We start from the raw sequence: 16677 nt of genomic DNA on the forward strand, positions 1-16677 counted from the left end.
GATTGAGCAGGACAAGGTTTCTCAAAATGGAAAGTGGAATGCAATGTGCTACCATCGGCAAAACTATGGATAGGATTTCCAGTCAATGGAAGAAGGTCATTAATATACAAGAGGAAAAAAGTGGGGGAAAGAACTGAACCTTGGGGGACACCGGCATTAGTGGAGAAGTTAGAAGACAGAGAGCCATCTACCATCACCCTCAGTGAGCGATCAGAGAGAAAACTGGATAACCAATTACTAAAAACAGTTGGCAAACCATAAGATGGAAGCTTGTTTAGAAGACCTTTATGCCAAACACGATCAAAGGCCTTTGAGATGTCAAGAGCAACTACTTGTGTTTCACCGAACCTTTCCATTGAATTAGTCCATAAATGGGTAACATAAGCCAGAATATCACCAGTGGATCGACACTGACGGAATCCATACTGGCGATCGTGGATCAGATGGAAGGTTTCTAGGTAGTTTAAGAGTTGGCGGTTAATTGATTTCTCCATTACTTTAGAAAGAGTAGAAGTAATTGCAATGGGACGATAATTGGATGGGAGGAATTTGTCACCCTTTTTAGGAACTGGCTGGATATGAGCAAATTTCCAAGCAGAAGGAAAAACACTTTTGGAATAAGAAAGTGAAAAAAGGAGGCAAAGAATAGGAGTAAGTTCGGGAGCACAGGTTTTGAGAACAAATGGAGAAATACCATAAGGACCTGGCGCTTTTTTAGCATCAAGATTCATCAAAATCCTTCTGATATCCTTTTGACGAAAGACCACAGGAGGCACTGAATGGAGCGTGTTGGGAATGGTGGGAGGTGTTTTACCAAGATCATTAATACATGAGCTGGAAAAAAAATGGGATGCTAGCAGGTCAGCTTTATCCTTGGCTGAAGTGACAACAGAAGCATCTGGTTTGGACAGAGGTGAGAGCAGAGATGGGCAAAAGTTGCGGCCAATAGCTTTGGCAAGAGAACAGAATGCTTGGCTACCATTAGGGCAACAAGCAAGTTTTCTACTCTTAGCCTGTTTAAACTCTAGTTTGGACTGATTAATAACTGCTTTACAATTGTTGCGAGCTTTGGTGTAGGCAGAAAATGAAACTGAAGAATTAGAAACAAGCCAATTACGATATGCAACATTCTTCTCTTGAACAGCCTTAGCGCATTTATAGGAAAACCAAGCTTTAGATAAAGGACGAGATTTTAAAGTGGAGTGTGGGATAAAGGATTCCATTCCTGCAAGAATAATTTCACTGACACGATCTGAGCAAACGTTGACATCAGAAGTTTTGAAACAGTAATCCGACCAAGGAAAAGAAGTCTCGCAGGTCATCCCATTTTGCATTCTTGTGATGCCAAACAACACGTGGTTGGGAATAGCCATGAGATAAAGGTTCCATTGGGGAAGAGGCAATCACCAAGTTGTGATCTGAAGTGCCTAAAGGACCTCTCACTTCGACCGTGTACTTAGAAGGGTTGTTTGTGAGAAAAAGATCAAGCTTATTGGCTGTATGATTAGGATTGTCCGGTATTCTTGTAGGTAAATGAACAATCTGTGCTAGGTCATTAGTAATTGCAAAAGCCTCAGCATTTCGACCTGCTGGATAGGTGTGACTAGAAAACGGAAGCCAGCTGGAGTTGTGAACATTAAAATCACCAAGGAAAATTACCTCACTGTTAGGAAAGTTGGACTGGAGAAAGTCAAGTTGCAAAGAGAGGAAGTCAAAGAGCTCCAAGTGATTAGTGGAGGTGGGAGAACGGTAGAGACAACAGATGAATTTGACACAATGAGGTAGAGAGATTTTAAGCCAGAGAACATCAAAGAGAAGAGATTCCAAATTGCCCAGTCTCTGACAGGGAATATCAGAACGGACATATGCACAAGTACCACCTTTGAGGCGAAAGGAATCATAAAGGAATAATTTGGGCATCTGAGATGAGAAGTAGTTGAATCGACCGATAACTGAGATTCTGTCAGAAAAAGTACATGGGGTTTGGCAGACTGCAAGTGGAAATGGACATCGTTGAGATTAGAATTGAGATCACGTATATTTGTGAAATGAATTAGGAAGTGCTTGGGAGGTTTAGATCTTTTCGTAGATAAGCTTGCTCTATTAGTTTGACAATTCATGGTGTATTCAATAGTAAGAAAAAGTGGGTGGGACATGCTGTATGAAGTAATGAAATTTTTGGATATGGTGTACACCTGGTAAGAATATACCCAGATCCTTGACATAACGTGGACTCGACAATGCTCCCCACATACACATTACTCGGACTCCCTCCAGTCACTATCTGGCAGAGTAGAGGTAGCAAGATTATACACTAGCTGATCCGGAAGCCTCCTAGAGAGTTACCAATAGGTTCGGTCCAGTGAACTAACTAGCGGCCGGCCTCCGAACACCGTTTTAGAGCTGTGCCCTCGAAATGTAAGGAATATTGGATCTCGCCACGATGTTCATCATAACCTCAAAAGTCATCAATCATACTGCATGATAGAAGAGATAGGGAAGGGTTGACCTTCCCAAGGGTTGAGCTTATATATACCACAGTCGTCTGTGTCTCCTGATAAAATATATACCTCCCATGCATTTTTCTTCTCTGCTACAAGTCTCAGTAGTTCATCTGACATCCGTTTAGGCCTGAACCTTAAACAGTATTTCTTAGTTGGTTTGTAAAGCCAAGTAGCTTCGAAGATTAAATCTTGGAATGCTTCCCATTTAGAATTTGCTGTTGGTAATAATATCACTATATTTAACATTGATAAACATAGAAAACACCAATGGGCCAAACACTGAATCCTGAGGGGGGGGGGTCCACTAAGAACATTAGTGCACGAAGAGCAATGATCATATCTTCTCCCACTCAACCATCCCTTTATCCATAGCAGCAATCTGACCTTAATGCCACACTGCTCTAATTTGTATAGCACTCTTTTACGTGCAACAGTATCAAAATCTTTCCTGAAATCCAAGAATGATATCAAAGTTATTTTTTACATTCGGTTCTATTGTGGTCCCATCGCAGTATCCAATCATATTGGTCAAACAGGATTTCCTCTTAACAATCCCATGCTGTGTCTGAAGTATAATTAGAGGATTTTGTGTCAAACAACGTTAACTACAAAATTGCATTTTTTTTTTTTGCAATGACTTTAGTTTTATTTCATACAAATAACAATGCATATCATGTCATAGGACTGTATCTCTCTAGTATTTTACAAGTTAGCTTATTCTGCACGTACATTTCCGGTAAACCAAAGAAAATGTCAAATAACTTTTTTTTTTGGTTAATTACAAAAACATCGACTACAAAATGATTTTGTGGTTAACATTGTTTGACACTGAACTCTCGAATTGTAGCCTTGTCTAAATGATCCTGCATTTCTTCTTATTACCAGTGACACCATTATTATTTCCTGGAAGAGAAGCTAAACTAACAGGTCTGTAATTACAGAGTATGGGGATACACTCACACATCCCCAGTTCACAGGGATTTCCTCATCCAAGGGTGCTCTCATAAATATGGATAAGGGTTTTCTTATTTCCATTGCTGCCTCCCTTAATATAATTGGATAAAAACCATCCACCCCACGCCTTATGTTTAATTTCAGCAATTTCTCTTCCACTTTCCTCTCAGTTATTACAAAATCTAGAGTTTACATAAGTAAAGAAGTCTTTGCTGCTGTTCTTTTCATTATCATTATAAGCCATATGGTGCAAGGAAGACTGAGGCTTTGCTGCACCAGGCAAAAAAAAATTCTGAGTTACCCTGAGAGAGAGAGAGAGAGAGAGAGAGAGAGAGAGAGAGAGAGAGAGAGAGAGAGAGAGAGAGAGAGAGAGAGAGAGAGAGAGAGAGAGAGAGAGAAGGAAATCTCCAAGAAAGAGAAGAATAATGATATCCAGCTCAGGACCCTGGGTATGCCAAGACCATACTCACCAGATGTGAACCCCTTTCTGCAACTACTTACAATAAAATGTCTTGGATAAAACTTATAATAAAATGTCTTGGATAAAACTTATAATAATTTTTTTTTTTTTTTGGTAGTTGTTGGCGCATAGGCTTCTGTGGCCATAATGCACCTCCCAAGGTTTTTGCAGTACTTTGATCCAAGCCCGAGGCAGGAAACGAACCTGTGACCTTTGGGTTGCCAGGCAGGCACTTTTTACCCACCCGGCTAATAATAAAATGTCTTGGATAAAACTCTGTTCAGAAGTCAGATGTGCCTAATAATTAAATGGCAACAAAAGGCTGCTGAGGAAGAGTAAAAACATTTTATCACATTAAAAGAGATATGAATATGGATTCCCTCACACGTTATTTATAACTAACCATTAAACACTCGTTGCCTTTAGCAATTGGGATACTGCGACTATCACCTCCACGTCACGTAACGAACGCAAACTTGCGGGGCTACTTCTCAGGTGACGCCTACTGATAATACAAAACTCCACTGGAACAAGATGTTCAAAAATTGAAAAAACAAAGTGATAATGTGTTTACAATAACAAATAACAAAGAAAAAAAATACAATACAGGAAAATATCCCATGGGGTGATTATTATTATTGTATTTCTATACACTGTACACATCGAAGTGTTAACAAATAATGCACCGTGACCCAATACCTTTTTTTTTTTTTCCACAGGTGATACTTAATACAAGAATTCCCATCACTACCCTCAGTAGGCCACTCACACAGTCCACGTCATCTGAATCAAGTGTATTCATATCCATTATAATCGAAATTTTCAATTAATCCACTTAATACCACAGTACTAAGATCATCATCATCATGTCATTTTCAATCTACTGCAGGATGAAGGCCTCTCCGGCAACTTTCCAGTTCCTTCTGTTTTGTGCAATGGCCATCCATTTACTACCCACAAATTCATGAATTTCATCTGTCCATCTCAGTTGTTGTCTTCCAGATTTTCTTCTAGCTCCCCTTGGGTACCATTCTGTTATTTTCTTAGTCCATCTGTCATCATGTCTTCGAGCTATGTGTCCTGCCCAAGACCATTTTAGTTCTTTAGTTTTGATAAGAATGTCCTTTACTTTAGTTTGCTGCCTAATCCATGTGTTTCTCTTCTTATCTAACAGTCTGATCCCCAATATAATTCATTCCATTCTTCGCTGAGTAGTTCTCAGCTTCTCTTCCATTCTTTTGTTAAGTGCCCAAGTTTCACTTCCATAAGTCATGGTGGGGAATATACATTGGTTCATTATTTTACGTTTCAGACAAATTGGGATATTGCTCCTCAGTATGTGACTATATTTCCTGAATACTATCCATCCAAAATTTATTCTTCTCTTGACTTCCAGCCATTTATCATTATTACAGCTAATGACTTGTCCCAGATAAGTATATGACTCCACCTTTTCAATTACTGCTCCTTCAATCATTATATCCCTTTCTGTGGTATACTTGTTCATCATTACTTTTGTTTTAGCCATATTCATCTTTAGTCCAAAATCCTTACTAACTCTGCTTAAATTTACCCCCAGAGCTCACATCTGGTGAGTATGGGCTTGGCACACCCAGGGTCCTAAGCTGGATATCATCATTCTTCTCTTTCTCGGTGATTCCCATCTACTTCTTTCTTTCTTTCTCTCTCTCTCTCTCTCTCTCTCTCTCTCTCTCAGGGTAAATCAGAATTTTTTTTTTTTTTTTTGCCTGGTGCAGCATAAGCCTCAGGCTTCCTTGCACCATATGGCTAATAATAATAATAATAACTGATAACTCTTGATCTGGTTATCAGCAGTGATCATTCGTGTATTAAGAATTTGCAGATAAAGGAACCACTAGGTGGCAGTGATCACAGTGTGCTGAAGTGGGATTTACTCAAAGAAGTAACTACCGTCAGGGGTAAAGGAAAGGGTTTTTGCTTCCGTAAAGGGGAGTACAGTGGTCTCAGACAGTTTTTAAATTCTGTACAGTGGGATCAACTGACGATGTTACAAACAGTAAATTCTAAGTGGGAAGCATTCAAAGAATTAATCGTGGAAGCTACTAGACTTTATATACCGATTAAGAAATATCGTTCAAGGTTTAGGCCTAAATGGTTATCAAATGAACTAATGAGACTCGTGGCAGAGAAGAAAAATGCATGGGATGCATATAAATTATCAGGTGACGCAGAAGCCTGTGGCAGATATAAGCTAGTCTGTAATCAGGTCACAAAGGAGGTTCGGCAGGCGAAGGCGGATTACGAGAAATCTTTGGCAAAAGATGCTAAGAAAAACAGCAAGGATTTCTTTACTTATATAAACTCAAAAAGGAAGGGGATGAATATGATTGGTCCACTTGACATCGATGGTTCGACTGTTGATGATCCTGCTCAGATAGTAAACAAACTGAATGAGTATTTTGCATCTACATTCACACATGAGAATTATTACAATTTGAAAATGGAAGAAGGTTATCAAATTGTAGCAGTGTGCTTAACGATTTTGTAATAACTGAGAGCAAAGTGGAGGAGAAATTGTTGAAGTTAAACATAAGAAAGGCACCTGGGGTGGATGGGATCTATCCAGTTATTTTAAAGGAGGCGGCAAAGCAACTAAGCAAACCCTTAGCCATAATTATGAGAGCATCCTTGGACTCAGGGGAGGTTCCCACGGACTGGAGATGTGCAAATGTGTCCCCAATTCACAAAGGTGGATCGAAGGGTGACACGAGTAATTACAGACCAGTTAGTTTAACTTCTGTTCCGGGTAAAATAATGGAGTCGCTGGTTAAAGATGCATTGCAGGATCATCTAGACAAGACTGCAGCAATAATTCAAACACAGCATGGGTTTGTTAAGGGAAAGTCTTGTCTGACAAATTTGATTGGTTATTATGATGTGGTCACAAAGGAACTGGATGCAAAAAATAATTTTGATATCATATACTTGGATTTCAGGAAAGCTTTTGACACTGTTGCGCATGGAAGACTACTGTACAAATTGGAGCAGAATGGTATTAACGGTAAGTTGCTACAATGGATAAAAGGATGGTTAAGTGGGAGAAGACAGAGGGTGGTAATCAATGGGTGCTGCTCTTCGTGGACTAATGTTATTAGTGGAGTCCCACAGGGTTTGGTGTTGGGTCCACTGTTGTTTTGTGTATTTATCAATGATATTGATGAAGGTATATCAGGCTTAATGTCGAAGTTTGCAGATGACACAAAGGTTGGTAGGGTTGTTAATGACAGTAATGGCAGTGTGCTACTGCAACAGGATCTAGATAATTTGGGCAGATGGGCTAAGAAGTGGCAACTGAAGTTCAACCTTGACAAATGCAAAGTACTGCATATGGGTAGAAGTAACCCCAGAGAAACGTACCAACTGTGTGGTACTACACTTAAGGTGGTAGAAAATGAAAAAGACCTGGGAGTAATTGTGCAGTCAGATATGAAGTTTTCTGAGCAGTGCAGACAGGCTGCTAGGGCGGGTCATGGGGTTTTGTCAATGATATATAGGAATTTTGCTAGCAGGGAAAAGGAGGTGATTGTCCCTCTGTATAAGGCAATGGTCAGGCCACGCCTTGAGTACTGCGTACAGGTCTGGAGGCCTCATTTTAGGAAGGATGTAGATTTGCTTGAGCGTGTACAGAAAAGAGCAACACGATTGGTGAGGGGAATGAAGGGATTCTCTTACCAAGAGAGGCTTAAGTTCTGCAAATTGCAGTGGCTGGAGACTAGGCACCTGCGCGGTGATCTGATTGAGGTCTATAAGGCCTTGAATGGGTTGAGCACGCTGAATTCTGATGGGATCCTTCCACTTGTTCAGATTACCAACCTACGGGGACATAAGTTCAAATTAAGAAAGGACAGATGTAGAATAGATGTGCGGAAATTTGCCTTTAGCCAGCGGGTGGTTAATTGCTGGAACAAACTTCCATCTGTCGTTGTGGAAGTTGATAGGTTAAATAAATTTAAGGAGGAACTGGACAGGCATTTGGAGGGAATGGTGTGATTTTTTTTTTTTTTTTTTTGGCTGATGCTGCATAAGCTCCTACACTTGCTTTCTTGCATCATGTGCCACTACTACTACTACTACTATTAAGATTTTCCTCTAATTCTTTGGGATCGTGGCATATGACCACAATGTCATCTGCAAATCATAAATGGTTTGCAGATGACATTGCAAAAGATGACTGACTCCTTTCTGCGACCAGTCTAATCTCTGAAAGCTTCCTCAAGGGCAGCAGTAAACAACTTTGGAGATATTGTGTCTCCTTGTCGAACTCCTTTCAATTTTAAATTTACTACTGTCTTTGTCTAGTCTAATAAAGGAGGTAACATTTTCATATATTTTCTTCAAAATCATAATATATGGGATACCTATGCCTTGTCTTTCCAGTGCCCGAAACATTGTTTATGGAGTCAAATGCCTTTTCATAATCCACAAATGCCAGGCATAATTGTGTTTTATATTCATTTGCTTTCTCCATTAGCTGTGACATTATATGAAGGTGATCCATAATTGAGAATCCTGTCCTAAAGCTAGCTTGCTCTTTCGGTTGATTCTCATCAAGTATTCTTTCTAATCTGTTTGTAAGATACAAAGTGTCAACTCCCATATTCTTTGCATTCTTTGCCAAAGATTTCTCATAATCTGGCTTTGCTTGCCTCTTTTGTGACTTGATTACAGACTAGTTTTTAACTACCACAGGTTTCTATGTAGTCCAATAATTTATATGCATCCCATACATTTTTCTTCTCTGCCATGAGTTTCATCAGTTCATCTCACATCCATTTAGGCCTATAACTTGAAGAATATTTCTTAGTTGGTATGAAAGTCTAGTAGCTTATGTGATTAATACCTTGAATGCTTTCCATTTAGAATTTGCTAATGGTTACATCATCAGTACATACCACCATGTATAGAATTTAAAAACTCTCTAAGACCTCTGTAGTCACCTTTACAAAAGCAAAACCCCTCCCCATTACCTTTGATGGTAGTTACATCTTTAAGCGAATCCTAAATCAATACACTATGATTACTGCCACCTTGTTGTTCTTTTATCTGCAGATTCTTAATGTGTGAATAATCACAGGTGATAATCAGATCAAGAGTCTTACTCCCTCTTGTTGTGTCTCTGACATGCTGCTGTAGAAAACAGTCATCCAATAAATCCACAAAAGTCTTGCTAGACTGTGAGTGATCAAACCATAAGTTCCAGTCAATATCTTGGAAGTTAAAATCCCTTATTATAAGACATTCTTGTTTACTACTCCACTATTTCTCTGTACAGCTGTTCATTTTACTAATCAGAGTCAATAGGCCTATAATTCACTGCTACTGTCCTTTTTGCTTTCCCAGTGCTTATGTGACACCAAACTAACTCACTCAACATTGCACTGTCCACCCATATCAACTGGATGCACTGCTTTAAATTTTGTGTGTTTTTTTTACCCCACCCCCACCATCCTGTCATGTCTGTCCTTTCTGTATCTGTGCAGGTAGCACATTGGTATTGTCACAATTCTCCCCACACCGGGTAGAAAAGGCCTGGGTTTGAATACTGTCACTAGGAACTTTTATGGATAAGCCACAATGCTTTTTAAATTTGTCCAGCCATGGAAATTAAGACTAGCACTGTTCGAAATTAAGACCAGCACAGTGTTAGACACTAACACTAGTTAGAAATTACAAAATTAATTTCTAACTAATTATTATTATTTCTGAAAATGAACTCTGTAATACATATTAACTGAATTTTGAAATAAACAAATATATTTATATAGAAAAGCCTATCATTTTGCAGGGAATGGTATATGTTCTATAAACAAGTACTTTGTATAAATCGATTTGTATTAACAAGATTTTACTGTATAATGTCAATCTGAGTAGGGGAATAATCCCCAGCCTCAGTTTGGATAATGGTGTCTAAGATGTTGTTCACAGATTCTGCCCAACACAGGGTTGGGGTTCCATTTGGTTTAACTGTAGTTTCAATTACACTCCTCGCAACTTGTTGGTCACTATTCTGCAGACATCCCCCCCCCCAGGGTCATTCAAGGAGTACGCAGCTGGACAAAGTTTAGAGCCCTAGTCACATTTATCTTTTCAATCTGGCATATAGTTGGTCCCAGATTATATTAGATTTATTATTTTTTGGTAGCAAAAAATAATAAATGCAAACTTTTGCATTTTTGATAAATGCAAAAGTACTGCATGTGGGTAGCAAAACCAAATAGTATCTCATGAACTTACGTATTACTACACTGAGGTTAGTGAAAAATAAAAAAGAGCTGCGAGTAATTGTGCAGTGTGATTTGAAGTTCCCTGAGCAATGCAGACAAGTTGCTAGGCAAGCTAGAGGAAGTTTTGTCAATGATTTACAGGAATTTTGCTAGCAAGGATAAGGAGATGATTAGACCACTGTATAAAGCAATTGTCAGTCCACATACTGAGTACTGCATACAAGTCTGCAGGCCTTATTTCAGGAAGGATGTACACCTGCTCAAACGAGAATTGAGAAGGCCAATGAGATTGGCAAGGGGAACTAAGGAGAGCACTTATCAAGAAAGGCTTCAGTTCTGCAAATTGCAGCATCTGGAGACAAGGCACCTGTGAGGTGAGCTGGTTGAGGTGTTTAAGGCTTTGAATGGATTGAACAGGCTCAATGCTGATGCGATTCTTCCTCTTGCTGGGATCACACACACACACGACTGGGCCCAAATTCAAATTGAGGAAGGAAGGTTACAGAATAGATGTGCAGAAGTTCACATTTAGCCAGCGGATGTTTGATTGCTGGAACAAACTTCCATCTGATGTTGTGGAAGTTGATGGCTTAAATAAATTCAAGGAAGAACTACACAAACTATCAGAGGTAATGGATAAGTGATACAAGAATTTTTTTTTTTTTTTACTTTTTGGCTGATGCTGTATAACTTGCCTTCTTCCATCATTTGCCACTGTTAATGCTAATATTGCACTTAAACACGTGAGGAAGTGCCTCCGCAATATGAAATTTTTTTTGCACTAAATAGAAAACTCAGTTTAATACAGAAGGCCGCTATTCCCGGCATGTACCACTTTATATAGCTTAAATTGTGGCTTTATTGTGGCTATACCTACTTCAAATATAGCCACTAAGTTTTCCCGGCCCAAAGGAGCTGATAATCATTTCATTATACGCATGGTAACCTAAAGGTTGCTAATGCCTGCTGTACAAAACACACAATTTAGACATCACTCGTCCGAATCCCGACAACCTACATAACTCACCAAGTAAAATTGAAAGAAGCAAACGAAGAGCTGGTTCACTGGTGCCCACAAGATCGGCTAAACTTCCGACAATACCCCGGGTGAGTATTTCATTAACAGACATAATTTTACAACTGATATCGTAAAATTTATAGTTATAAAAAAGACTTCCTACTGCTTCGTGAGCATTTGCTCACCCACTGCAATCACATTACCACGTTTAGTTGTGACATCATTGCCTTCCAAAGCAGAGGGCGTCGGAGGTTGATAAATAAAGGACGCAAAGATATCGCAAAACTGCGTGATAAATGGGTTAGTGAGTAAGAATTGGTTGAGAAAGAGGAGGAGGGCATTTCTGAGCACTCTGTTTGTGGTGCCGAAACTACTATATTAATAATACTAGACACTGCTGGAAAAAGGTGGTCCTAAAGGAAAGGCGACGGATACAATGTACTCCGGCACTAAGATTGAGAGAGGACAATTTTGAATACATATGCATCCAGATTCAATAAGTGTATTCCTCGTTGATTCAGAGGCGCGCCTACAAGGGACGGATAGGGCTACCCAAGAACATTTTGTTTATATTATTAAAAGAATTATACTCATTAAATGATACAAGGACACAGATTTTTCCTGCATCTACCAAAATAACAGTAAACTATTATCACCCACATACCTCACCCGAGAATCCTGAATTAGTGCCCCGTGGTTCTTATCAATTCACCAGTGAAAATATTCTTCCCTTATTCATTTTACTTACCAGCCCTCGTTGGTAACACAGTTGGAAGAATCCGCCCACACCGGGTAGAAAATGGCTCAGTTTGAGTCCCGTCGATGACGTCAGGTTTTTATAGGCCTTTTTCAGAACGTGGCTGAGTTAGTCGATCTCAGGCAGGATATCATGATTTTTTTTCTCCCGGAAACTCGGGTTTTTCGTCCAGCAAACAGAAAATCCACCAAAGAACAAATGCAATTTGCAGACAATATACACGGAGCAATATGGTCTTAGTCACTGAGTGATGCTCGGAAAACACTACAACTTATTACCTTCACGCCCTTACATACCTCTATTAGCTATCTCCAAGCTGCATAGTCATTAAGCTTTGAAGTCTGCATTTTCTAAGCAATTCTTCGCATTAACATCGATTAGCACTCCTCACCAATCTGGCTTTCCTATTTGGACCCATCATAATAACTCTTTTAATACACCTGAAGGCTCTGTCTTTCATTAAGCGTGGCTCAAGAGCCGAACAACAATATTTCTAAAAGCATTTTGATCATCATCTTATAGGCATAATGAAACAAAAAAAATATGATATTAAGGTCCCCTGAAAATGATAATGACAGCTGCCCATATATTTATTTTGTCTGTAAATTGCGTGTGTTCTCTGGTCGATTTTCCTGTTTGCTGGACAAAAAAAACCGTTTCCGAGAAAAAAAACCTTGCTATGAGCCTGAGCGCGACTAACTCAGCCGAGTGAAAAAAGCCCATTGAAGTTCATCGCGTCATCGACGGGATTCGAACCGGGCCTTTTCCTCCCGGTGTGGGGAGAACGGTGACGATACTACTGTACTACCGCGCTGACAAATATAATGGAACATAGTGACATAGTGGTTTTGACAAGCGGCACCGGTGCTTTCGCACAACTCCGCATTTGGATCTCTTGTGAAGTAAAACATGTGAAGTAAAAACTTAGTGGCTATATTTGAAGTAGGTATAGCCACAATAAAGCCACAATTTAAGTACTTTCCAGCCAGAGAGCATATGTTAGTGTATGTTCATGTTTGCTTAGTGTGGATTATGTTGTTCGTCTGACCTCTTAGCCTAGAGTCTGTAGAGTACCACAGACCACTAGTTACAGTCACTGGCGCTGGGAGCCAGACCAGTTAAGTAGAAAGAGAACTCTGGCTGGCCAACCCTGTAGTAAGCCTGAGCTTCCCAGGGAGGGCCAAAAAAAATTTAAATAGGAGAAGGGGTGAGAGACTGAGGAGAAGAAAGAAGGTAAGCAGAGGAGAGAGTGCGAGATAGGGTGGGAACCCCCCTTTTGGGGAGAGCCCACACTACCTCAGGAAAAGGAGAAAATATTGTAAACCCCAGGGGCTCACATCTGGTGAGTATGGGCTTGGCACACCCAGGGTCCTGAGCTGGATATCATCATTCTTCTCTTTCTTAGTGATTCCCTTCACTTCTACTTCTGACTTTCATTCTCTCTCTCTCTCTCTCTCTCTCTCTTTCTCTCTCTCTCTCTCACTCTCTCTCTCTCTCTTAGGGTAATTCAAAAAAATATTTTTTCTTTGGATGGTGCAGCATAAGCCTCAGGCTTCCTTGCACTATATGACTTATTAATAATAATAATAATAATAATAAAGTCAGATGACCGACAAAGTCAGATTGCCTAGTCGCATGACCCTGCATTTGACAAGCCAAATGCCAGTGCCACTTCCGATGGAGTATTTATGTGAGTTCCTACTCAATAGGAAAATCAGATATTGTCCCACACCTGGAAGAGAAGAGGTGCCAGCAAGTGAGTGGATCCCACCCTGGGCAAGGGCCCAGCGTCAGCAATTAAATCTTCCGCGGCCAAGGGTAACTTGAAGGCAATGAGCAGTATCCCTCGCTAGGCAGGGGATATGGATCATCTTCTTAAGTTAGAGGATGGGTAGAGGCACAGGGATTCATGAAGCTCAAGGATTGCTTGGAGTTCTTGTGCCTAATGTAGAGAAGTCGTTTTGGGTTGGTCGGTTTGTAAAAGAATTTCCTTTCTGAGCGTAGAGAGATTCCTGTTATGTCGGGATAAAGATCAGTATCCTGTTGGTGTTTTCAGATGTTCAGATGTTCTGTGAATTGAGTTTTGGGTCCATTATAAGATAGGGGTGTGCTGAACAGTTTGCTATAGATGGATTTGACGCATTTCATATACAGTCTGGGCAAAATTAGTGAAGGCATTGTAGTTGGTTTCATCAATTATATTGAGATGTTCCTGCCCATGGGGTTTTTTTCCAGTTCTGGTAATTAGGAGACTTCTGGGTAAATCATAAAAAGGCCAATTATAAATGAGATGAATCCAGTCTTTATAATCGCCGCAAGGGAAGAGAGGAGAATCGGTGAGACTCAGGGCATGCAGCTTGAACAATCCATGACCGGTGAGGAAGAACGAGACATGAAGGCCTGGTGAGTACCCAGGCGGAGGTTTCGGTGCAGTAATCATAACTTGTGGAAAAAATCTTTTAGTTATTTCACCTTTGGCTATTTGCTCCCAAGATCCTTGCCAATGATGGAAGAGCTTGGAGGAAATCTGATAATTAGCTCGATCGAGTGTTATGTCCAGAATGGTGGTGGTGGATATTCTTCTCTTTATGCGGCAAGCTCTGGTCACAGTGAATAGGATATTGCGTTGAATTATATGTAGCTTTCTTTATTACGTGCAATGATGGCCCGAAGGAACCATATGCTTGCACCATAGCACACAGCTGGTAAGAAGATGGTTTTGTAAAGTAGCATGAGACTCCTCCTCCTCTTCAAACCTCAGTCTGCCCTGCTAATTCTTACGATCATGGCGGTATAACGACGTATTTTGTTGGAGAGGTAATTAAGATGAGATAAGAATGTTAACCGGGAGTCAAAGGTTACTCCTAGATATTTGAGTTCCGTTTTGAGTTGTAATGTCTCCTCAGAGATTTTAATTAGGGGCGGTCTTCTTATGTCCAAGGATCCTTAGAGGAGGATAGTTTTTTTCTCCAGAGATGACTAAACTGCGGTTGTTTGCCCAATTTTGCAGGGGAGGCAATTGCTCAAGCTGAGTTGTAGAATTAGCTTTCATTATTTGGATGAGGCCATCTGCATAGGCCATGCAGTCCACAGGGCCTAGATCCATAAGAAGAATTTCATCGAGTAATAAGCTCCAAAAGTAGGGACCAAGAACTGTGGACAACCTTTGACAACTGGTCGGGAAGTTTCTGAAAATTTATTTGAACAGTTACTGAGCGATTGAAGGTGTAGTTCTAGAGACATGGGTAGAGGTTAAGTGGAATATTGAGTTGAGGTAATCTCCTGACAATGCTGGGCCGCCAGATGGAATCGAAGGCATCGGCAAAATCAATAGAGATAGCCAGTAGATATTTTTCTGTGGTTGGTTTGCTGTGTTGAGGAGATGGTTCATAGTAACTACATTTTCATTTTCATTTATTCGTACACGCACAATTATTACATATATATGTTGGATTTATTGGTGCAAGGGCTACTAAGGCCATAATGCACATATATATACATATATATATATATATTTACAAAACGATATACAGTATATACAATTTTATATACATTAGCATTCTCGTCTTAACATATATAAGACATTACATTATCCCTCCTGGTGCACTTCGTACGTATCCCAGAGTCAAGGGTGGCTCCTAGGCAAAAGCCCATCTCCACCTAGTTCATCTGTTTTGGCGTAGAATCTTGACAAATCTAGCCTAAAAACATGTGCGGGGTATTTTACCACCGTCAATACGAGACAGCTGTTGCCCAGTGCCCTTCTCTAGGCCCGGGTTTACATTATGTTTTTGTGCGAATGAACAAGTCCCGCATCCATCGGATGTAGTGCAATACCAGTGGGTGTCAACAAATGAATTACTAGTAGAGAACTTCCACAAATTATCCTCACTTACACCCACTAATTATTGCATTAAACAGATGTATACAATACGTTTTTTTTTTTAAATATGTTCAGAGTCTTTGAATTACTTGAGAACCAAGAAAACAATATATACCATACATCTTTACAATAACAATTTACATAAATCTTGTCAATAAACATTGGCCAAAATCAATGCAACATTAATTAACATAAATCAATACTTAAGCAATCCATATAAGTCAACATAATAACAATTAACTTAAATCTTCTATTTACACTTAAACCTTTTGTCTTTTGGTCATTTGTGAAGTCAATTCCCAGAAGAAACTAAAGTTCTTAGCTGAATCCTCAATATGAAAACTGATCTTGAGAAGGTTTGCAGAGCAATAAAGTTATTATGGTCTTCAACTAAGATATTTACATTGTTCTCCAATAAGTTTGGAAGCGCAGACATTAAATCCGTTCTAAGTTGAGAGTACAATGGACAGTTGGGCAGTTCAGAATTACATGAATCCACGTTTCATATTCCCCACTAGTGCAGTACGGATCAGGCTCCAGTCCACGCTCAAATAACTTAGCCCAGAAAGACCCATGCCCTGCTAGCAGATAAGAAGTTGTCATAGAAGTTCTAAACCACGAAATAATTCCAGGGGTTGTTGAGAATTCCACTTGCGCAATATACTTTCTTGTTACAAACCCAAATTCGCTCTCATTCCATCTTTTTTGCCAGACAACAGTAAATTCCTCCTTCCAAAGCCTTTTCTTCTCCCTTTTAAAGTCGCTGGCTGGGTCAGTCGTAATTTCAAGCATTGTCTTAGACTGTCCTTTTTTTAGGTAGTAAATCTACAGGAAT

The 16677-nt window shown here is 39.8% G+C and overlaps 1 protein-coding gene across 1 annotated transcript in view; it reads right to left on the bottom strand.

Annotated features, from left to right (window-relative positions):
* The window catches only part of nes (lysophosphatidylcholine acyltransferase 3 protein nessy), a 546012-nt gene extending 534601 nt beyond the window's left edge, over positions 1 to 11411 (bottom strand). The window contains exon 1 of the mRNA XM_090382308.1: positions 11212 to 11411. Within this exon, the coding sequence (XP_090238434.1) occupies positions 11212 to 11314 (103 nt within the window). The 5' untranslated portion in view covers positions 11315 to 11411. The remainder of the gene's footprint in view (positions 1 to 11211) is intronic.
* Positions 11412 to 16677: the final 5266 nt, after the last annotated feature.

This window comes from Mastigoproctus giganteus, chromosome 10, assembly GCF_048544385.1.
Source record: "Mastigoproctus giganteus isolate SK-2022 chromosome 10, ASM4854438v1, whole genome shotgun sequence".
Taxonomy (NCBI): domain Eukaryota; kingdom Metazoa; phylum Arthropoda; class Arachnida; order Uropygi; family Thelyphonidae; genus Mastigoproctus; species Mastigoproctus giganteus.